General features: G+C 37.4%; 1 protein-coding gene across 13 annotated transcripts in view; it reads right to left on the bottom strand.

Annotated features, from left to right (window-relative positions):
* Nucleotides 1-25,288, bottom strand: part of LOC127428463 (formin-binding protein 1-like) — a 67,792-nt gene that overhangs the window by 34,880 nt on the left and 7,624 nt on the right. For all 13 annotated transcript variants that reach the window (XM_051676850.1, XM_051676851.1, XM_051676852.1 and 10 more), the window contains exons 3-6: nt 21,371-21,421; nt 21,019-21,166; nt 5,860-5,922; nt 5,252-5,356 (exon numbers count right to left, since the gene is read on the bottom strand). In XM_051676850.1, coding sequence (XP_051532810.1) covers nt 5,252-5,356; nt 5,860-5,922; nt 21,019-21,166; nt 21,371-21,421 — 367 coding nt within the window. The remainder of the gene's footprint in view (nt 1-5,251; nt 5,357-5,859; nt 5,923-21,018; nt 21,167-21,370; nt 21,422-25,288) is intronic.

The following is a 25,288-nucleotide window of genomic DNA, read 5'->3' as shown; positions in this document are numbered from 1 at the left end:
TCCACGACATTCTAATTTATTGAGATGCACCTGTATATATATATATATATATATATATATTATAAATACCTGTATATATTTTAATAGGCATAAATATTCTGTGAAATTCCACAGCTCAGGATACACTGCAGTTACATTGAGACTCTAACATTACCATATTACTGATGCTACCTAAAGACACACACATACATACACTCACATAAACTTTCTTTTGATGAGCTGACATTTATAAATGAGCCAGCAGAACAGAAAGCATTGAGTATTACACATTTAAATATTCATGCATGGTGAGATGTGACTGGTGGGGCAGCAGCGCAGGCAAACTTTAACAAGCCTGTGATTGGGTGGCTGTTTGGTGTGTGGGTGTGGGTGTGGCCATGGCCGGACAGGAAGCAACAGTGTCCCGATACACAGAAACACACGCACACACACAGACCTGCCACTGTGCACCTACCTTAAGGTAACATCGCTTTAAGGCATAATACAAAATAAATGTACAACACATACACAAAAAAAGAGTTAGCCTAAATCTACTAAGAGGTTAGTACTTAAATCAACAGCTTAAGATTTAGAGAGATTTGTAAGAGCTACATATCAGAACAAATCATTCGATAGCACGCAAAACATGGTAAAAAAAAGACAAAACAAAAACAGTATGTGTCAAAACCGTTTAACAGACAAACACACTGGCTATGTTCAAAATGTAATACAAGTGTACTGCATACTGAGCAGTATATAATATATACAGCAGACAAATTATAATTTTTTTGTTTACATATATATAGTATGTGAAACAGTATGCATTATGCAACAATACACATTTCAAACAGGAGTATGCTACATTGTGGACCTCATTCAGCAAGTCCAGTTATTATCTTGGAAATAAATTGATAATTGACAAATAAGGTTGTCTGAGATGATAAAAATGTAAACTTTTAAAAATCTAGTTTAAACGCATGTAACAAGTACATAGAAACATAACATTTGTGACCATGTTGGTTTCATACATTAAAAAAAAAACTTGTATATCATTTTCTTAAAATAAATTAATTTAATGACTTTAAAAACGTAAGTAGAAATACATTTTTACAATTTAAGTACGAAGTAAAAATAAAATTCACCCAAATATAATGGTTTTGTATTTTTTATCCAATGTTGTGTAAACATTTGATCAAATAATGAAACTAAAATCACAGTTGATATTGGTAATACAAGGTCAATATATGAAAATATAGGATTCTTCACAGTATGTCATATACCATGTATTCAGAAAATGTGCATACTGTGCATAGTCTACATACTGCAGATATAAGTAGTATGCTAGTCAGTGGCATGGCCAAGGGTGGGCTGGGGTGGGCCTAGGCCCACCCAAATTAGACCCAGGCCCATCCAAAATATTAGAGATTATTCTTTGACTTCAAATATATATTTATAAAATAGTTTAAAAAATGAATAAATTCTGATTTCTGAAAGTGGGAAAGGCGTCTCTCTCTCCCTCCATTTTGAACATTTTGGCGTCCCGTTGCAACGATGAATCGAAAGTTCAAACTTTTTTTGATTTATATTACGTCTACAAAGAATCTCTCTTCACTGGTTTTGTTCCGATTGGGTGAACGGCCTAGGACTAGTTTGAAAAAGTAGGTTTTTTTTAAATAATCTTACATATTTAACAAAAGATTTGAATCACACCAATGTTTCTTGAGGCAAAGTTGTTCAGAATGAGGAAATCTATCATATGGTATGAATAATGTGTTTCTGAGTGAAACAGCGTTATATACAATGATTTACACGCATGAAAAATATGATAGCGCCTCCCGGTGGCCAGTTTTTGTCAAATTTTGCACAGACCTCTTGGGCCAAGAGACAAATAAGCCTACCACGTTTCATTCCGATCTGCCTTTTCTAACCCTATTTAATAGCTGCTAAAAGGTGATTGGTTGATGGCAGCCATGTTTTTCAAGATATGAGACTGTCCTCATAGACCTTGATGGCACCTTGGACAAAGACACTACATGCAAAATTTCAAGTTGATTGGACCAAGGGTTCCATAGTTAGAGCCATTTTTAGATTATTTTTTATTATAGCGCCATCAAGAGGCAGAGGCGCACACATTTTTTTGTGTGTGTGTCCTCAGAATGACCCCATACATATGTGTACCAAATTTGGTAATAACATCTCATTCCGTTCATGAGTTATAACCATTTTAGTAAAAGCGGCCACGGCCACTATGTACGTTTTGGCTTACCGTTTGTCGAATTGAATTGAAAGTTCAGAATTCCTTTGATAACTTTTCATATTGGGACTCTGCTGAATCTTTCTGCACTGCTTTGGTTCCAATAGGGCGAAGGGCCTAGGACCAGTTAATTGTTTAACTAAAAATTGCCCGGTAAGAACTCTGACTGGTTGGTAATTTTTTTCATCTACCAGCCACCTTGGCTGGTGGGCCAAAAAGTAAATTTTGGACCCTGCATACACACTACCTGATAGATCTCTCAACCTTTTGCTATCTAAACATTATAGAGTGAAAAAAATAAACCTCTCTCTAGATTCCTAGAATTCCAAACTTTTGGACTCCTTTAAGCAGCCACTCATTTCCACATCTGAATACTTTGGAAAGTTCTTTGTGTTCTACACAGGCTATCACAGAGACATCTGCCAAGCACACGCTCTGGAACAAAGAAAGAATAAAGCTGAAGTGTGTAATTTTTCCGATGTTAAAATAGTTTCTCTTATTCCAGCTTAATATGCAGAGACAACTACAGTATGAGTAAGCAAGTTTGTTTGTGCATCCTGACCAGCCTGACACAGCACCAGTTGCTCAACCAATATAAACAAATCTGTTTGGCTGACCATGGCAGACTGGGGGAGAGTTCTGGAAACCTGTTTGAAAACAGTGATTATTTTTGCAGTTCCGTTTGGTGCCACTAGCGGCACAGAAATGACACACTTCAGCTTTAAAAATGAGTCAAGCTTTTACAGAATGTAGGCGATGACTTTCTGTGCTATGAGACTCCAAAGTCACACACACATGGTGAAGTTTCCACGGCAGCAATGTGAGACAGTGAGGAAGGGTGAAAGGAAAAAACAGACACATTTGAACAGTCACTGGGGCATTCTCAGTTTTACTCTCTTTTTCTTTTTATATATCCAGATTGAAACTAAATGATGCCAAAGTGAGTTGATTACACCAGTGACATCATGCACAGAAGAATTATAAAGTGCAGTTTCAATTACTCAACAGACACACACAAACTGGTAAATTCGTTTTTTATTAAACAAACCATAATAAAACAAATATTTCAACAAACCACAGTCAATTACTCTTTCTACCTGTCTATCTGTCCATCTATCTATCTATCTATCTATCTATCTGTCTGTCTATCTATCTATCTGTCTGTCTGTCTGTCTGTCTGTCTTTCTATCTATCTATCTATCTGTCGTTTTATCTATCTATCTATCTATCTATCTATCTATCTGCCTGCCTGTCTATCTATCTATCTATCTATCTATCTGCCTGTCTGTCTATCTATCTATCTATCTATCTATCTGTCTGTTTCTCTGTCGTTCTATCTATCATCTATCTATCTATCTATCACTGTTCTATCTATCTATCTATCTATCTATCACTGTTCTATCTATCTATCTATCTATCTGTCACTGTTCTATCTATCTATCTGTCTGTCTGTCTGTCTATTTACCTGTCTCTCTGTCTGTCTGTTGTTTGATCTATCTATCTATCTATCTATCTATCTGTCTGTCTGTCTGTCTGTCTGTCTATCTATCTATCTGTCTGTCTGTCGTTTTATCTATCTATCTATCTATCCATCTGTCTGGTTCTCTGTCGTTCTGTCTATCTATCTATCTATCTATCTATCTATCTATCAATCCATCTGTCTGTTTCTCTGTCATTCTATCTATCTATCTATCTATCCATCTGTCTGGTTCTCTGTCGTTCTATCTACCTATCTATCTATCTATCTATCTATCTACCTATCTATCTATCCATCTATCTATCCATCCATCTGTCTGGTTCTCTGTCGTTCTATCTACCTATCTATCTATCCATCTGTCTGTTTCTCTGTCATTCTATCTATCTATCTATCTATCTATCTATCTATCTATCTGTCTGTCTGTCTATCTACCTGTCTCTCTGTCTGTCTGTCGTTCGATCTATCTATCTATCTATCTATCTATCTATCTATCTGTCTGTCTGTCTGTCTATCTATCTATCTATCTGTCTGTCTGTCGTTTTATCTATCTATCTATCTATCTACCTGTCTCTCTGTCTGTCGTTCGATCTATCTATCTGTCTGTCTGTCTGTCTATCTATCTGTCTGTCTATCTATCTATCTATCTGTCTGTCTGTCGTTTTATCTATCTATCTATCTATCTACCTGTCTCTCTGTCTGTCGTTCGATCTATCTATCTGTCTGTCTGTCTGTCTGTCTATCTATCTGTCTGCCTGTCTGTCTATCTATCTGTCTGTCTGTCGTTTTATCTATCTATCTATCTATCTATCTATCTATCTATCTATCTGTCTGTTTCTCTGTCATTCTATCTATCTATCTATCTATCTATCTCTGTCTGTCTATCTACCTGTCTCTCTCTGTCGTTCAATCTATCTATCTATCTATCTATCTATCTATCTGTCTGTCTGTTTCTCTGTCATTCTATCTATCTATCTATCTATCTATCTATCTGTCTGTCTGTCTATCTGTCATCTATCCATCTGTCTGTCTGTCTGTCTATCTATCTATCTACCTGTCTATCTATTTATCTGTCTATTTGTCTGTCTGTCTATCTATCTATCGTCTGTCTATCTATCTGTCTCTCTGTCTGTCTGTCTATCTGTCTATCTATCTATCTATCGTCTGTCTGTCTGTCTATCTGTCATCTATCCATCTGTCTGTCTGTCTGTCTGTCTATCTATCTGTCTGTCAAGCTATCTATCTACCTGTCTATCTATTTTTCTGTCTGTCTGTCTGTCTATCTACAGTATCTATCTATCTATCTATCATCTATCTATCTATCGTCTGTCTATCTGTCATCTGTCTGTCTTTCTGTCAGTCGTTCTATCTCTCTGTTTTGTTTTATTGAATAAATGATTTTAAAGTATGTGTTATCCAATTGTTCAACATAACCATGCTTAATAATGTGTGTATGTGTGAAGGAGCAGTCTGATAACTTATCAGAGTACTTCACAAACACTCAAAAAATAAACAAATGAGCAAAAAATCAGACACAATCTTACCTTCTCCACGTCTGCTTTTGTCACGTTGATGTCTGCGTCCAACTTTTCAAAATACTGCTGTGCTCTGTCTGCCTCCTTACAATCCCGCTCAAACTTCCTCTTACACTGCACACACATATTAAAACATTTAGTAGATCACATTGGTCTGAATGTACTTAACTTTTGGTAAAGCACATATGAAACTGAATGAGCACAATCACACACAAGTGTAAGGCACTACTAACAGATCTCTAAAGTTCTTCAGTAAAATAACTGTTCATACGATGATTTGTGTTAAACACGCTCTTGTTAAAATCTTATCTCACAATCAACAATCATCATTTGTATCTACTCTGAATGCTGAATCGTCACCCAGTCACACAAACACACAAAAACACACATACACAATGAGATCATTCTTACATCGTGACATACACAGGCAATACTGTCTCGTTCTCTCTCTTGCTCTCTCTCTTGTCGGCCTGGCCAATCAGTCAAAAACTACACATTACTAAGTACCTAACAAGTACCATGGTATTCTTTGGAGTGCTGTGTCATATGAATATGGTCATCATTCAGAGTATATCAAAGTAACATGGTATTACTAATCAGTAATAATTCTGACTCACCGCTTCCAGCTGTTTCCAACTAGCTTCGACTTGTTGCTGTGCCTTTCGTCCATCATGGAAATGCTGCGAGAGAGAAGGATGGAAGCAAAAAGGAAGAAGGGAAATGATTTATCAAGATCCATCATAGTTCAATGTAAATTTATGTAAAACACAAACACATAGATGATTATTTCTGTTTAGAGGGTTTTTTTTAACAGCTCAGGAAACTTGTAATTCTTTAGGAGAAAAAATATCAGACACAAAAGAGACAATAGTTGAGAGTATAGAGCTATAAAATTTATGTGGATAGCATAACTCAAGACAGTTTGGTCTTGGATGAATTTGATGAGAAATGTGTGAGGTCATATTGAGATCTTAGACTGTCTTCTATGAATGTGTTGATACAAAAAGAGTATAAGAGTATTTGAACAGTGCAATCAGGACTATCTGTGTTTACTGTGTGTGTGTGTGTGTGTGTGTGTGTATACACAGGTTTGGGTGGTTTATGAGGGCATTTTTTTAGGTTACAAACTGGTAATTACAAGGGTATTATGCTATAAATGTGGTTTATGAGGACATTTCTAGTGTCCCCATAATTCAAATCGCTTAAAAAAAACATGCTAAACTATGTTTTTATTTTTTTTTTTATGTAAAAATGCAAAAAGGTTTCTGTGAGGGTTAGAATTAGGGGTAGGGTTAGGGTTAGGGGATAGAAATTATCGTTAGATCTGTAAAAAATCCATAAAATGCATGGAAGTCTATGGAGAGGCCCCACAATGATATAAAAACAAGCTTGAGTGTGTGTGTGTGTGCCAGGATGCCATATTGCCACATTCTGTGTGTATCCTGCGTGCCTGTGATCTCACTCTGCAGGCTGTCTGAAAATGTTCAGTTAGCCAACACTCAACTCTCCCTCCCACAAAGCACTCAGTGTGACACACAGATAAAGACCAGCTTCTGATACGGGTCTATCTGCTAAAGATGCCATTAAAGTCAATATTCAGTACTTCAATCAACACGTGACTGCTTACAAGACAGTTTAAGGAAGAAGGAAGATATATTTAAATAGTCATGCAACATGTAAAGAATTTGTTAAAAGATACAATTATATTTCCTTCAGTCAAGTAATATTACTATATATTACTAATATAAATTATTATCAATAATAAAAATTATTGATATCAATCAACAAATGTATATTATTATTTAAACTAATTAATAAAAAATTATATTTATAATTAAAACCGAGTTTAAACTATTATATATATATATATATATAATTTAATTCGAATATTATTATTATTTAAACTAATTAATACAAAATAATATTTTAAATAACCTGTATGACTGCTTTTGTTGTACACCTACATTTCTTTATATATCAATTTAAAATCTCACATATCTTAGTCTAGTCTTTGTTACATAGTTTAATTAATCTTGAACTGCAAGATTAACTAAACTATCTAATTGTACTAATATTATTATTCTTATTTAAAATAATTAATAAAAAATAATATTTTAAATAATTTTGTCTTTGTTTCATAACGCAGTTAATCTCAAACAGCGAGACAAACTAAACTATTACATTACTAATATTTAATATATAATACAGTATATAATTTTTTTAAAATCTAATTAATTACATGGTATGTGGATTAATTCATCGAATTATCGAAATTAATCGCATACATTAATATTTGCTGAGAAAGCCCCTCAAATAACAATAATTCAATATATAATGATGAAATAATTATAAATAGTTATATTTAAATTATATATATATATATATATATATATATATATATATATATATATATATATATATATATATATATATATATATATATATATATATATATATATATATATATATATATATATATATATATATTTAAAAATAATAATAATACAGAAAATAAAAATGCATTACATTATTTTGCACACAAGCATTAAAAAAGACAATACTAAAAGTGGCTTTAGAATGCAATATATTGTTTATTTCCATATAATTGAACATTAGTCTATCATTGGCCTACAGTTCACAGCAATACATTTCGCAATTAAATTCGTCAATCAGTCCGAGATTTATTAAATATATATATACACACCGATCAGCCACAGTATAAAAACCACCTGCCTAATATCGTGTAGGTCCCCCTCGTACTGCCAAAACCGCTCCGACCCATCGAGGCATGGACTCCACAAGACCTCTGAAGGTGTCCTGTGGTATCTGGCACCAAGACATTAGCAGCAGATCCTTCAAGTCCTGTAAGTTGCAAGGTGGGGCCTCCATGGATTGGACTTGTTGGTCCAGCACATCCCATAGATGCTCAATCGGATTGAGATCTGGGAAATTTGGAGGCCAAGTTAACACCTTGAACTCTTTGTCATGTTCCTCAAACCATTCCTGAATAATATGTGCAGTGTGGCAGGGTGTATTATCCTGCTGAAAGAGGCCGCTGCCATCAGGGAATACCACTGCCATGAAGGGGTGTTCATTGTCTGCAACAATATTTATGTAGGTGGTACGTATCAAAGTAACATTCACATGAATGCCAGGACCCAAGGTTTCCCAGCAGAACATTGCCTAGAGCATCACACTTCTTCCCATGGTGCATCCTGCTGCCATCTCTTCCAAAGCATACACACCAGGCCATCCATATGATCTAAAAGAAAATGTGATTCATCAGACCAGGACACCTTCTTCCATTGCTCCATGGTCCAGTTCTGATGCTCACGTGCCCATTATAGGCACTTTCGGTGGTGGGAAGGGGTCAGCATGGGCACTCTGACCGGTCTGCGGCTACACAGCCCATACACAGCAAGCTGCAATGCAATGTGTGTTCTGACACTTTTCTATCATGGCCAGCATTACGTTTTTCTGCAATTTGTACTACACTAGTTCTTCGGTGGGATCGGACCAGATGGGCTAGCCTTCGCTCCCCACGTGCATCAATGAGCCTTTGGCGCCTTGTCAAAGTCACTCAGATCCTTACGCTTGCCCATTTTTTCTGCTTCCAACATATGAAATTCAAGAACTGACTGTTCACTTGCTGCCTAATATATCCCACCTCGTGACAGGTGCCATTATAATGACATAATAAATGTTATTCACTTCACCTCTCAGTGGTTTTAATGTTGTGCCTGACCAGTGTATATGTATGTATATATACAGTTGTGCTCAAAAGTTTGCATACCCTTGGAGAATTGTTAATATATGTACCATTTTTAAAGAAAACATGAGAGAGCAGGCAAAACACATTTCTTATATTTCTTATGGGATTCATATTCAACTGTAGGTTATAACAGAATGACGCAATCATAAAACAAAACATGGCAACAAAGAAAAAAAATGAAATGACCCCTGTTCAAAAGTCTGCATACCCTTAGTTCTTAATACTGTGTATTTCCCCCTTTAGCATCAATGACAGCGTGCAGTCTTTTGTAATAGTTGTCTATGAGGCCCCAAATTCTCGCAGGTGGTATTGCTGCCCAGTCGTCTTGGCAAAATGCCTCCAGGTCATGCAAAGTCTTTGGTCGTCTTGCATGAACCGCACGTTTGAGATCTCCCCAGAGTGGCTCGATGATATTAAGGTCAGGAGACTGTGATGGCCACTCCAGAACCTTCACCTTTTCTGCTGTAACCACTGGAGGGTCAACCTGGCCTTGTGCTTAGGGTCATTGTCGTGCTGGAAAGTCCAAGAGTGTCCCATGTGCAGCTTTCATGCAGAAGAATGCAAATTGTCTGCCAGTATTTTCTGATAACATGCTGCATTCATCTTGCTATAAATTTTCACAAGATTCCCTGTGCCTTTAGAGCTCACACACCCCCAAAACATCAGTGAGCCACCACCATGCTTCACAGTGGGGATGGTATTCTTTTCACTATAGGCTTTATTGACCCCTCTCCAAACATAGTGCTTATGGTTGTGACCATAAAGCTCTATTTTGGTCTCGTCACTCCAAATTACAGTGTGCCAGAAGCTGTGAGGCGTGTCAAGGTGTTGTCGGGCATATTGTATCTGTGCTTTTTTGTGGCATTGGCGTCTTTCTGGCAATTCGACCATGCAGCTCATTTTTGTTCAAGTATCGTTGTATTGTGCTCCTTGAAACAACCACACCATCTTTTTCCAGAGCAGCCTGTGTTTCTCCTGAGGTTATCTGTGGGTTTTTCTTTGTATCCTGAACAATTCTTCTGGCAGTTGTGGCTGGAGTCTTTCTTGGTCTACCTGACCTTGGCTTGGAATCAAGAGATCCCCGAATTTTCCACTTCTTAATAAGTGACTGAACAGTACTGACTGGCATTTTCAAGGCTTTGGATATCTTTTTATATCCTTTTCCATCTTTATAAAGTTCCACTACCTTATTACGCAGGTCTTTTGACAGTTCTTTTCTGCTCCCCATGGCTCAGTATCTAGCCTGCTCAGTGCATCCACGTGAGAGCTAACAAACTCATTGACTATTTATACACAGACACTAATTGCAATTTAAAAAGCCACAGGTGTGGGAAATTAACCTTTAATTGCCATTTAAACCTGTGTGTGTCACCTTGTGTGTCTGTAACAAGGCCAAACATTCAAAGGTATGTAAACTTTTGATCAGGGCCATTTGGGTGATTATATATGGGTGATAATAAATGGCTTTATTTTTTGGAGTTTTTTTGCATGATCAGTCATATTTTCAAAATCAATGCCAAAATTTCACAATTTCTGCCAGGGTATGCAAACTTTTGAGCACAACTGAATATATATATATCTATGTGTACACACACACACACACACACAATTCTTTAAATATAAAATTTCAAATATCACATATCTTAGTCTAATCTCTGTTTCATTGTTTATTCATTCATTCATTTCATTCATTCATTTATATATACAGTTTACCTAATCTCAAACAGACAGTCATATCTGTGTTGATAACAGAGTTTGACTCAATATCCTGTGTACTAGACAAAGAGTGAGACAGCAACAAACATCATTAGACCATTAAAATCAGTTTAAACACCTAGACACAAACACATTTCTTGATTCTTGACTGACATCAGCTGTCACACCAGCCAAAAACATTAAAAAAATTGTTTAAAAATGCACAAGAAAAAAAAAATCTAAATAAATTACAACTTTGGTTATGTCTGTATCGGAGTAATACTTGCAGTGTACACTGTATACTGACAACTATTTTAAAAATAGAGCATGTGAAACTATGCATTATGCAATGTTAAAACAATGTTAAAAATTGTTGTCACACTAATTTATTACACAGAATTCAGTGAGTGCCATCCATTTACCACTTTGGAAATAAAAGCAGTTATTTTGCATTTTTATAATACAATTAAAACATTTAAAAAGTCCTTAACTCTTAGCAGATAAACCAAATAATGGGTCAAAACATAAGCGTTTAGAATGGCTGTTGATATTGTGTCGAGGTCAATATACTGGTTGTATACTGCACATTTTGGCAAATTTAGTACATTATCTAGATATTCCATGCATGTACAGAAACTCTACATACTGTGCACAGTAAACATACTACATACTCCAGAAATAGTATGAATAGTATGGTAGTATGCTTTTCCAAGCATAGCCATTAACAGTTCAGTGACCCGCAAGTGCCACTCAACAGAAACACAAGCCTCGAAACACATTCACAGAATTTCTGTACTTTGGTCAGTGTGTCATGAGTTTACACCATTACATTCTGGTGTTTCTCTGCTGGGGGACTGAACCAGGATCTTTGAAACATGTCCAAAACAGACAGAAGGAGTGACAGTGAGAAAATTAGTGAGATCAAGAGAGAGACAGGTTGTGTGAATGAAAGAGTGTGAATGTGTTTAGTATTCATAGCTGAGTGTTCTAGACTGAATAAAGGCATGCAGTGTGAATTCAACTCTATGCTGCACATAGCATTATGGGTAAAAAACACAGTCACTCAATGGAGAAGTCTAGTTGTCTAGCATAGCAATCAAGAGTTTAAGAATATACATGCACACATTTTCACACAAAGAAGTTCAATTTTGTGTTTCATTTTGGTTTCTGATTTCCTATTTTGGTAGACCTGTACTACCCTATATGCTATCAGTTCTCTAAAAAAAATAAATAAATAAACCTGACAACACACACACACACACACACACATAAATTTACTTTGGCTTTCTAAATGGGGACATTATATAAAGCTAATTGTAATGACTACAGAGTAACCCTAACACTACAAACTGTTTTTTTTTCAAAGTCTGAGGACATCCCAAACTTCCCCAATGGGAGGTTATGTCAGATTTAGCTCACTTTTGGGTGCAATGAATCTTCCCTAAATTACAGAATAATAAGTAAAGTACACACTCACACAGACACTGAAAACCCCCAAAACACACACACACACACACACACACACACACACACAAACAAGAGGCAACTGGAAAGGATTCAGTATCAATTCTTTAACTTGCTGCAGGCCCATTAGAATGAACTTACAAATTGAAATCTAAAATCACAACTGATCTGGAATCAGTTTTTAGTGTGTTATCAGAGAAGGTCAACCTGTTCTTTAATGGGGAGGCTAACCTCAGTTCTTCTCTAACTGTTCTAAAGAGTCATGAAGCTTCACGGAGAACCTTTCTGTTAGAAACACTGAGAAAAATAAATGAATAACAGAAAAAGAAAAACATTACCTGATGAACAGATGAAAGGGATGAAGATGTTTCTTATGGAACAAAATTTACAGTGCTTCAGAGATGATTTGAATCATTCATAATTTATACTCACTCACAAAGCCTCACACAAACAGACAAAGAAGATAAACGAGGACCTGTTTTCCAGGGACCACAAAGGAAATAAAAGCAGAAAGCAACTGGTTCTTCTCAAACAATAAAAAAACTGACTTGACGTTTTAGTATTTTGCCACTGTGGTGTGTAACATTTGTGTGTGTTTGTGTGTGTTTTACAACAAAACCAAACCAAACCAAACATACCATAACAAAACCAAACCAAACAAAAAAACAACAAAAAACAAAACAAAACACAAAACAAAAAAAACTAAACTAAAAACTAAACAAAAACCAACAAAATAAACAAAACAAAAAACAAAACAAAAACAACAAAAAAACAAACAAACAAAACAACAAAAAACTAAAAAAAAAACAACCCCCCAAAAAAAAAACACAAAACAATAAATAATTTTAGTATTATTTCCTTGACCATGTAAAATCATGACCATTAACTAAATGTGTTATTTGTTACTATGAAAACACTATGTTATGGAAAGAGAGTGGCATTTCCACACAAAAAATGGAAGTCTCACACACACACCACACACACACACACACATCCAGACATCCAGACATCAAGCTGTTTGGCAAATGTGACTTGTCACAAATGAGAGATTGTGACCAGGGAGGAAATAAAGACAGCGCAATATAGAAACCGAGAAAAAGAGCGACAGCGAGAGAGATATTTAATGTGTTAATAATGATTTAATCAGAATTCTGAGAAATGAATTTAAAAATGGTATAATGTACAGGGTGCATGAGTAGCTCAGTGAGTACTGACGCTGACTAACACCCCTGGAGTCGCAAGTTGGAATCCAGGGTGTGCTGAGTGACTCCAGCCAGGTCTCCTAAGCAACCAAATTGGCCCTGTTGCTAGGGAGGGTAGAGTCACATGGGGTAACCTCCTCGTGGTCATGATTAGGGGTTCTCGCTCTCAATGGGGCATGTGGTAAGTTGTGCATGGATTGCGGAGAGTAGCATGAGCCTCCACATGCTGTGAGTCTCCGCGGTGTCATGCACAACGAGCCATGTGATAAGATGCGTGGATTGACTGTCTCAGAAGCGGAGGCAACTGAGACTTGTCCTCCACCACCCGGATTGAAGTGAGTAGTCTCGCCACCACGAGGACCTACTAAGTAGTGGGAATTGGGCATGCCAAATTGGGAGAAAATAAATAAAAAAATTAATAAAAATGGTATAATATATTAAACAGAGCTAAGAGTACTGCACTCTTAAATTGGAGCTAAAACATGATCAGAATAGCCAAAATATTCAATGAACTATCACACAAGGGGCAGCGGATGAGTAAAACTTTGTGATTGATGAGTGTTCAAATGCTGCAGAAACCTTGGCAGCTTTCCGCAAATGTCAATAAATGACGAGAGATTGGACCATGTGAACACTTGAGTAACTATTTCGACACTAGACATGTGGATCTGGGATACTGTATAGAAAGGTCACTTTTCTCTGAAATATTTCCTAAAAGGTGTACGTGTGTCCTGACCACTCAAACCTGAAATCTGACAGTGAAAAAATACAGTGAACACCTGCATAAACTGCATTCCAGGGGAAAAACACACACACACACTGACACGTCATTTTTAACACAGGCTGACAGAGGCAGTGAAACTCAAAACAGATTGATCTGAATTCAATCAGAATATTTCCAGAGAAATGGAAAAGTGAAGAAAGCACTAGCGAATGGGATCCAAAGAACAGAGAACTGTGATTTATTAACAGAGAGAGAGAGTTAGGTCAGTCTTGTCCTTGTCTTAAGTCTCAGGCAGTACGACCACAGACCGTCTACAGTCCAATCGCAACCCATTCACATTCCCTAAGCGTCCAATTTTGACGTTTGTGCAGAAGCCGTCCGCATTTGCACGATGACGCCAAAGGTGCCCCCTGGCGTCCTCTCCTTGATGCGGTGAGAGACCCCATCGTTTTCAACGAGAATATTTTTCGCCAGTTATCAATCATTGAATATTACTTTGTGCACAATGTTTTATAATACTTAAGAATATATTAGTGTGATATTACATTATACAATCATATATAATATTTGAGATCCCCTAACCCTACCCCATTTCAAAACCGAACCGATAATCAACAATATAAAACATGAATGAGACACTTAGATATTCATAATTTGATATACATTACACTATTTATAGATATTTTTAAGCACCAAACCGTACATTTATGCCTAAACCTAACCAGTTTTCAACAATACAAAAGACATAACAAGCAGATAACGATCATTTATTTCTAAAAATGCACTATACGATTGCATTGTGTGAGTAGCAGAGTGAAACTGAAGGTTTTAATCTGTGAAAAATTCCCCCTCTGTGAAGGAACTGTCATCCTGTCATCCTGTGTCATCCGGCACGTCTCATTTAAAAAAATTATTACACATGAAATTGAGCTCGTCACAACCGTTCACAAGGCACGCGAGAGACAATAGTAAAATCGCTGAGTCTCTGACATCAAACCCGTGTCATAATGCTTGAGGTGGCAATTTTTGAATGTGTTAGAACGAAACTTGTGCAGGATGTGTTATGGTGGATGCTGGGTGACCGTGATCGGTGACTAAAAACTTACATTTGGGTTTGTTCTTCACATAAAATGATTGTAAGACTCGGAATACACCCGGAATGAAATGGGTCACTTCAGCAGTGCAGGATGTGTCCAGACAGATTAAATAGACAGGTAAACAACAGATTAAATATTAAGCACTGTGAATACAAGTTGCTGATTTGAAATGAAATGAAAATCATTCCCCCAACAGATGTCACGATGACAAAATTGTACCCCAATGTTTAACACTGTGTAACAAATTATTTATTTATTTTTGTTCCTGGGTAGTAGGTGTTATTTCCTATTTGCTTATGCCTTAAAAGTCTAGAAAATGGCTATTATTCCCCACAAACATTGCTTTTGTGACCAGGACAGTGATATTTTGAAATGTACCTATTACCAATGAGAAAACGGGCGAATTTGTGTCTTTTCGTTCACATAAAGTCAGAAAAAAAAACAACATATGAATCCAAATTAACATGTATTTATACTAAAGTAATATTCAAAGCCGTGTTGCTCCATAATGGTAACAAGTACCGTCTCTTCCCCTGGCTCACTCGGTGCACCTCAAAGAGGATTACAACAGCATCAAGACCTTGCTGGATGCCTTGAAGTATGATGAGTACGGCTGGGAGGTCATAGGATACCTCAAAATGGTGGCATTCCTGATGGGTCTCCAAGGCGATTTTACCAAGTTTCCCTGCTATCTTTGCCTTTGGGACAGCAGGGACACCAAGGTGCACTACCACAGGCGGGACTGGCCACAGCGGACCGAGTTCTCTGTGGGGAGGAACAACGTCAAGTGGGAGCCACTGTTGGACTCCGGGAAGGTGCTGATGCCACCACTGCACATCAAATTGGGCTTATGAAACAATTTGTCAGAGCTCTAGATAAGAAGTCGGCAGCCTTCAAGTACCTTCAAGACTTCTTCCCTAAGCTGTCTGAGGCAAAGGTCAAAGCCGGTGTCTTCGTCGAACCACAGATAAAGAAGGATTTTGGATTCATATGTTGGACACATATGACTTTATGTGAACGAAAAGACCCGTTTTCTCATTGGAAATAGGTCAATTACAAAACATCACTGTCCTGGTCACAAAAGCAAATTTTGTGGGGAATAATAGCCATTTTCTATACTTTTGAGGCATAAGCAATTAAGAAATAACACTTACTACCCAGGAACCAAAATTGTGTTATATAGTGTAATTAAACGATGCTAAAATAAATCTGATGCCCTTCGCGTCAGTCAGTTGACGTCAAAGGTTTCTTCACTTGCCAGTTGAATCGGAAACTGGTGCCAGAGGGCGCCTTTGGTGTCTGTAGATTGACGTGCTGGGCTCTTGCAGTTTTTGACGCCTTGGGAGTGAGAACGTGTTGCCATTTGCTGACCGTCTGATGTATATTGCTCACCAAACCGGAGAGAATTTTCTCAGTTTGGCAAGCTTTTATCTGAATGTGAATCAATCAGGTTTTCTAGTTACGTATATCTGTGAAATAATCAGTACTTACTACTTTTGAAATGATGATGTAAAACTAAACAAAAACAAAACTAAAACAAAACAACTCAAATCTACTTTCCTTGAAAATGATGGCTGATTTGTTTTCCACACTATGAAATAATCTATACTTATTACTTTTAGATGGGCAGAAATTCAACCGTTCAAATTGTACAGCTGTCACACAGTTATTTGAAGTTTTGTTTTTGTTCATTCCAGTCTATTAGGGTGTGGTATAATTCACTTCAAATAAACCAGCCACTTAACGGCATGTAACAACAATATGAACTGTGACTGGCCGCTTTACTTATTGGTCAGACGGTCTCTTCCTGTCAAAGGCCACGTCCACACTAATCTGTTTTCGTTTTAAACCACGTTGATTTTGCAACTTTTACGCCGTTTAGCGTTTTCCTCCACTATAAACAGAGAATTTCGAAAATGCTCTTCATAACTGCATACTTTGGCAAACAATGACATTAGGAAACTGAAAACGGAGGTTTCAAACTAGGACTGTGGTCTAGTTTTTTAAAACCTTGACCCCCCCCCCCCCCACTAGGTTCTTGGCCAGAATAAGCTGTAATGTGGACCAGACTGTATGCCACTATTCAAATGTCTAGTACGTGAGACTAGTCTGGTCCTTGTCAATGATGTTTTTTGTTTTTTTTCTATCTGTTCTTCTCGTCTTCCAAATAATTTTTACAGATGCTCAGATAGTGATATTATTCGGATCAGTCTGGTAAAGTGATTTGCCAGTTCTCAGGTTCACATTCCGCAATAATAAACTAAATTACAGCACACCACCTACAGATGTCTCTCTGCCTCTCTCTCTTTCACATACGCATGGTTATAAGCACGGTGAGTGTAAAGCTTCTTCAACAATGAGTTTAAGAGAGAATTACAATACCAGACCATATGCTGTCTGGATTTATAGACTTGGTGTGGTGTGTGTGCAAGATTGTTTTTCATTTATTTATTCCTTTTGCCAAAAACATAAACTAAAGAACTAGAAAAAACTATATAAGGGTGGCGCACACAAACTTACATTTAAATTATAAAAAATTAAATACATTCGGGCACCAGACAGGTTTACAAATGAGAAATGTAAGTATATCTTTTTAACAATTTTTCTAATCATTATAGTAATTAACAACGGAATAAATCAAACCAAATCAACTGAATTGTGCAAAGTGTTTTTCTTTTTTTACACATCACAGACATTAAATAATTTGGAATACAACATGGCATTTTAACAAAACAATTCACCTTCACAAACAGCACAATTACAAGACAACTATTAATAAACGTGTGTGTGTGTGTGTGTGTGTGTGTCAATGAGAATGAGATCAGAAGATTGTTCTCAGCAGGCAACTCACAGGAGAGGAGAGAGTCGATTGGGGAAACTCCAGAGGTTAGGTGGAGAAACCGAAGGGCCAAATACCTGTTTAACACTGCACAATTCTCCTCAACTTCTATGTCAGCGCTATCGGCAATGAAGTGCAGATTCCAATCCGTTGCTTTCGTCTCTGCGTTGCAACGTGATCCACAGAGATCTCACTCACCGAACAGCGACGCCGGGCCTCTGTTGAATTGGACAGTGCATTGGCAGCGCACTTCAACCAGACACTCCTGTAAAGTTCCACTGCCTCCTTCGTTACTGTAATCACCCCTACACCTCCATTTCGTTCCATTCTTTTTTGTGTGAATGGTCTCCCCACGTTTCGTTCCAAGCCACCATCTCTCATCTCTCTCTCACTGAGTCACCAATCAAGGTGATTAAGGACAGGTGCAAATGTACGTGCGTGTGCGGTTGTCCGTACTGCCACAACTACAACTTAAGAAGTGTCTGCAGTCTGATATTGTATATACATATATACAGTTTACAGTGTATACACACACACACACACACACTATATATATACAGTACTGTGCAAAAGTTTTAGGCACTTGTGAAAAATGTTGCATAGTAAGGATGTCTTCAAATATAATTAAATAAATTGTTTTCATTTATCACTTAATGTCATACAAAGTCCAGTAAACGTAAAAAAGCTACCTCAATATTTGGTGTGGCCACCTTTGACTTTAAAACAGCACCAATTCTTCTAGGTACACCTGGACACAGTTTTTCTTGGTTGTTGGCAGATAGGATGATCAAGCATCTTGGAGAATTTGCCACAGTTCTTCTATCTATTTCGGCTGTCTCAATTGATTCTGTCTCTTCATGTAATCTCAGACAGACACGGTTGTTCAGTGGGGGGCTTTGTGGGGGCCATGACATCTGTTGCAGGGCTCCCTGTTCTTCTATTCTAATCTTTTCTATTTGCAAAATGTTTGGGAGTCTAACATTTATATTTCCTATTGACACACTAAAGCTGAAGATATAAATAACCATCTTAAGACGAATTATTTTGTGAAACATCTTATGTGCCTGAGCATTTTGCACAGTACTGTATATATAAAACAAATAATGCTAGAGCTTTTGTCAGTATTATATTTTTGCAATTACCTTTAACCAACTATTGTCAAGGAGATTTTTAGTTTGATATTTCTGGTTGGCTTGACTTGACATTCTTACATTTTTAAGGTTGCTTTCACACTTGGTCCAATTGCTTGGACTGAAACTGAGCTGGTAACCTGCTCCTGCCGGTCTCCATTCACATCATATTATTTGGGTCCGAACCACAGTCCGATTGCATCATCAACGTGAGTACAAGAGCCCGAGGATGCGTTGCATGAGATTTGAAGAATGTGTGCTGCTCTCTGAAGGTGGTGTATTTGGAGACAAGCAGGTATGAGAAATGCATTATACCATAATAACTGCGATCGCGACCCAGCAAAGATGCAAATTATATGGCATCACAAGCGGCTCACTTCCACGATGTGGTACAATTGTGTTCATATCAGCAGCAAATCGTACTGGAGTTCACATGAACCGTACCCCAGACCGCCTTTTCAAGCAGACTTGGGTGCGGTTTGCAGGTGTGCACCCGAGTTCGGAAAACAGTGTGCACATCATCCAAATGAACAAAGTCATTCGAACCCGGCTGCACACCAAAAGCGCTAGTGTGAAAGTACCCTAAGTGTAGCTTAAGTATCCAAATATTTTTTGGATTCACTTTATAATAAAACAATGGAACAAGACGCTGGCTACCACCCCTGGAGTTCACTAGTTCTCTAGTTCGAATTCCAGGGTGTGCTGAGTGACTCCAACCAAGTCTCCTAAGCAACCAAATTGGCCCGGTTGCTAGGGAGGGTAGAGTCACATGGGGTAACCTCCTTGTGGTCGCTATAATGTGGTTCGTTCTCAGTGGGGCGCGTGGTGAGTTGAGCATGGATGCCGCGGTGGATGGCATGAAGCCTCCACACACGCTATGTCTCCATGGCAACGCACTCAACAAGCCACGTGATAAGATGTGCGGGTTGGCGGTCTCAGACGCGGAGGCAACTGGGATTCGTCCTCCGCCACTTGGATTGAGGCGAATCACTATGCGACCACGAGGACTTAAAAGTGCATTGGGAACTGGGCATTCCAAATTGGGTGAAAAAGGGGAACAATCCAAAAAAAACAAACAAACAATGGAACTAGTTCTTTGAAAAACAAGAAGCATCAAGAATCTAGTGCTGCTGGATAGATAGATTGATAAAGAGAGAGAGAAGAATAGAAAGAAGTTGACAAAAATGTAGAAAAGCAACATTCTGGGAAAGAAGCCAATTAGACACCATGGAGCCCTATTCTCGCTATCTGTGTGTGTGTGTGTGTGTGTGTGTGTGTGTGTGTGTGTGTATACAGTATTGCTGGGAAATCTGTATTCTGCAGGTTGATTCCTTGACGCTTTTTATCTTATTCTGTAAATAAAAGAATGCACATCACATTCTGAAACTAGTATTGCTCTTGTATTCCTTTTTAACTCTTACTAGTTCTGAGCTGTCTGTAAATATTAATCGTACCATTACAGCTGTGTTTCTCAACCTCACAAGAGTTGAATGTCATTCTGAAATATCTGGTTGTTATTATAAATATCATAGTTTCTAATCGGTGTGTGTGTGTGTTTATATGGAATAATAAAACAGCCTGTAGTTTCAGTCAAAACACACACACACACACACACACACACATAGTACTGTGTAATTCATATACACAAACCAGACACTTTTAATCTAAACACACAACAGCACCTCCATTTATGGAAAAGAGATAGAGAAATAAAGAGAGAGAGAGAGAGAGAGAGAGAAGGATGTGAATATTTCTGAGAACATATTTTCTTTCACGGAAGAATGGATAAATGCATAAAATAGTGGGATATGACAAAATAGATGACGATTATGTGTATGCATGACATCACTCACCGTTTTCCTCTCTGTTTTGAGTTCCTGTGTGTATCGCGAGAGTTCAGCAATAATCTGTGATGTCATGTTCTCTGCAATGACTTCATGCTGGCCGGCGTAATCGTTTAGCTCGTTTAGCGTAGAATGAAATGCACGACACCATGTGTACCTAAGACAGGAAGTGATGTCATCAGTGCAAACAAGTGTCTTGCCTTAAGCTAATTTAAGTAAGTCAAATGATGAATCAAACATCTGGCTCTTTCATTCAATCCATCTGGATTTCATACCACGCAAATGTGATATTAATCATAAAACAAAAGATGACATAAAATTTACTAATTGAAAAGTACATTTTCAATTAAATTCAACTTACTTATTCTCGTCCTCCTCTTTTTTCTTAGGCTGGTATTTCTTCGACAGATTCCTGTGCAAAATTAAAGAAAAGAAAAAGTGCTTTGAAATTTGCAGACAAATCAGAAGTGTTCCGTTTTGATAATTTATTAATAATTTTACACTGCACATATTATTGTAATCAATACAAACATCAAACTCATAAAATAGCCATATTTCATATGTTTTTGGAAAGCTCTCAGTCACAGACAAAAACATAATGAATAACAGCTAAGTATATGTCTTTGACATTTGTGTTTCGCTTATAACGCTTATAACCTCACGAAAAATAAACAGATTATAAAATATACAGGTGCATCTCAATAAATTAGAATGTCGTGGAAAAGTTCATTTATTTCAGTAATTCAACTCAAATTGTGAAACTCGTGTATTAAATAAATTCAATGCACACAGACTGAAGTAGTTTAAGTCTTTGGTTCTTTTAATTGTGATGATTTTGGCTCACATTTAACAAAAACCCACCAATTCACTATCTCAAAAAATTAGAATATGGTGACATGCCAATGAGCTAATCAACTCAAAACACCTGCAAAGGTTTCCTGAGCCTTCAAAATGGTCTCTCAGTTTGGTTCACTAGGCTACACAATCATGGGGAAGACTGCTGATCTGACAGTTGTCCAGAAGACAATCATTGACACCCTTCACAAGGAGGGTAAGCCACAAACATTCATTGCTAAAGAAGCTGGCTGTTCACAGAGTGCTGTATCCAAGCATGTTAACAGAAAGTTGAGTGGAAGGAAAAAGTGTGGAAGAAAAAGATGCACAACCAACCGAGAGAACCGCAGCCTTATGATTGTCAAGCAAAATCGATTCAAGAATTTGGGTGAACTTCACAAGGAATGGACTGAGGCTGGGGTCAAGGCATCAAGACACAGACATGTCAAGGAATTTGGCTACAGTTGTCGTATTCCTCTTGTTAAGCCACTCCTGAACCACAGACAACGTCAGAGGCGTCTTACCTGGGCTAAGGAGAAGAAGAACTGGACTGTTGCCCAGTGGTCCAAAGTCCTCTTTTCAGATGAGAGCAAGTTTTGTATTTCATTTGGAAACCAAGGTCCTAGAGTCTGGAGGAAGGGTGGAGAAGCTCATAGCCCAAGTTGCTTGAAGTCCAGTGTTAAGTTTCCACAGTTTGTGATGATTTGGGGTGCAATGTCATCTGCTGGTGTTGGTCCATTGTGTTTTTTGAAAACCAAAGTCACTGCACCCGTTCACCAAGAAATTTTGGAGCACTTCATGCTTCCTTCTGCTGACCAGCTTTTTAAAGATGCTGGTTTCATTTTCCAGCAGGATTTGGCACCTGCCCACACTGCCAAAAGCACCAAAAGTTGGTTAAATGACCATGGTATTGGTGTGCTTGACTGGCCAGCAAACTCACCAGACCTGAACCCCATAGAGAATCTATGGGGTATTGTCAAGAGGAAAATGAGAAACAAGAGACCAAAAAATGCAGATGAGCTGAAGGCCACTGTCAAAGAAACCTGGGCTTCCATACCACCTCAGCAGTGCCACAAACTGATCACCTCCATGCCACGCCAAATTGAGGCAGTAATTAAAGCAAAAGGAGCCCCTACCAAGTATTGAGTACATATACAGTAAATGAACATACTTTCCAGAAGGCCAACAATTCACTAAAAATGTTTTTTTTATTGGTCTTATGATGTATTCTAATTTTTTGAGATAGTGAATTGGTGGGTTTTTGTTAAATGTGAGCCAAAATCATCACAATTAAAAGAACCAAAGACTTAAACTACTTCAGTCTGTGTGCATTGAATTTATTTAAAACACGAGTTTCACAATTTGAGTTGAATTACTGAAATAAATGAACTTTTCCACTACATTCTAATTTATTGAGATGCGCCTGTATACCATTACTTAGAGGAGGTGATTATCTTTCAAATGACACCCATACACAAGGTAATCGGATGCATAGATCATTAGACAATTGACACGAAGCTCATTATGCACAGTGCACACAGCATCTGGCTATCTGGGATTGTGCAATCTGGCTGAAAACACATTAGCTTTCCTGGATCAGTTGACGTCATCGGAAATAATGTAGCATCATGGAACACTAAACCAATTGGACTGGGTTCAGATCTGTGCAAAAAGTCACCCATTTTTGGGCAGAGAGACATGTGATTGATGACTGTTACATATGGCCACCAGGAGATGGCACCAAGTACATGACAGACTCAATGATGACTCAAATGGCACAGAATGAAACTCATTCTGTGAAATCTCATTACTAAAATGATGTCTGCATGCTACGCACACCTTTAATCATTGTTGTGTTTGCATGTGTAATTAGTTTTTATGTACAATTATTATGTTTTATTTGTTTGGAGAGGCTTTTGGACACTTGGAGACATTTTTGGACACTAGGATAAATTATTATTGCTGTAACTTTTGATTGCATTGTCAAAACAGCACAAGATTTTGCTCAGTTACAGTTGACATGATTGGGAACAAAACAAAAGTTTTTTGGAGCTACCTTATTTACACCATGAGATATATAATATGATTTTTCAGCAAATTTATCATAAGCTATATCTTTAAAAAAAAAATGGAAGAGTTTTATTTACAATGATACCAAACACTTGACCCTTTTCGTTTTTTTCTCGAGTTATAAGCCGTTAATTTTGGGTATGCCACTGAAACAGAAAATCTTTGAAAACACCCTCAAAGCTTAAAGGGTTCAAATGTAAAATAACCCTAGCTATTTCCAAGATAACTGGACGGCACTTGCTGAATCATATATGGGGATAATGAGTTCATGTGATGATAACGTAGTGTACTACTCTTCAAAATGTTAACTGTTGCATAATGTGTACCATTTCACATACAATTTTATTGTAAAAAAAGTAGGTAGCATTCAGAGTATACTTCACAGTATGCAGTTAGTTGTAGACTAGTATTCGTTTCCAAACATTTTAACAAGCACACAATGTTGAACAATGTTTACAGACCAATCACGACATCTCAATTAAGAAAATCGACAAATCAAAATTAGGACAAAGAACCAATCAACAATTAGAATCACACAGTTGTCAGTCCTGTATTAGAATGCAAAATACGGTTACATTCACACACAGTCTTGTTATAAATGAGAGTGACAACCACATTCTGTAACTGCACCCCCTTAAATATTTGTCTAATGTATTTAAAATTAAGGTCTGGCTCAATGATTTTATGAGTGTGTGTGAGTGTGTACTCAGTGTACCATTCATGGAAACTATAATACAAAGGTCATCTTTCTCTCTGTTGCTTTTCTTTCTCACACACACTCTCTTTTTTTCTTGTCACTGTTTTGTATTATCACCATCTAAAAATACAGAGCATCTGCTTGTCATCAGTGCCTTGGGGCAGGAGTGTGTGTGCGTGTTTGCATGTGTGTGTTTGTTTTTACTGCACTTTCCCCAATGAACACGCACACGCCTACAGCGAGACAGACCCCTCTCATTCACCATCAGTCCTGCAGTTACTGTGTTCTGCACATGTTTTAGGCCTGTGTTCAAAAAAACATACTAACATAGTACTTTTACTATTTCTGTTATATACATTATTAGTGGTATGGGAATTATCTATCTATTTATCTATCTATCTGCCACTGTTCTATCTATCTATCTATCTATCAATCACTGTTCTATCTATCTATCTATCTATCTATCTACCTGTCACTGTTCTATCTATCTATCTATCTATCTACCTGTCACTGTTCTATCTATCTATCTATCTATCTATCTATCTATCTATCTATCTATCTAACTGTCACTGTTCTATCTATCTATCTATCTATCTATCTATCTATCTATCTATCTACCTGTCACTGTTCTATCTATCTATCTATCTATCTATCTACCTGTCACTGTTCTATCTATCT

This window comes from Myxocyprinus asiaticus, chromosome 38, assembly GCF_019703515.2.
Source record: "Myxocyprinus asiaticus isolate MX2 ecotype Aquarium Trade chromosome 38, UBuf_Myxa_2, whole genome shotgun sequence".
Lineage (NCBI taxonomy): Eukaryota > Metazoa > Chordata > Actinopteri > Cypriniformes > Catostomidae > Myxocyprinus > Myxocyprinus asiaticus.
The sequence above is the reverse complement of the archived record's forward strand: the minus strand, read 5'-3'. Positions and strand labels throughout refer to the sequence as shown.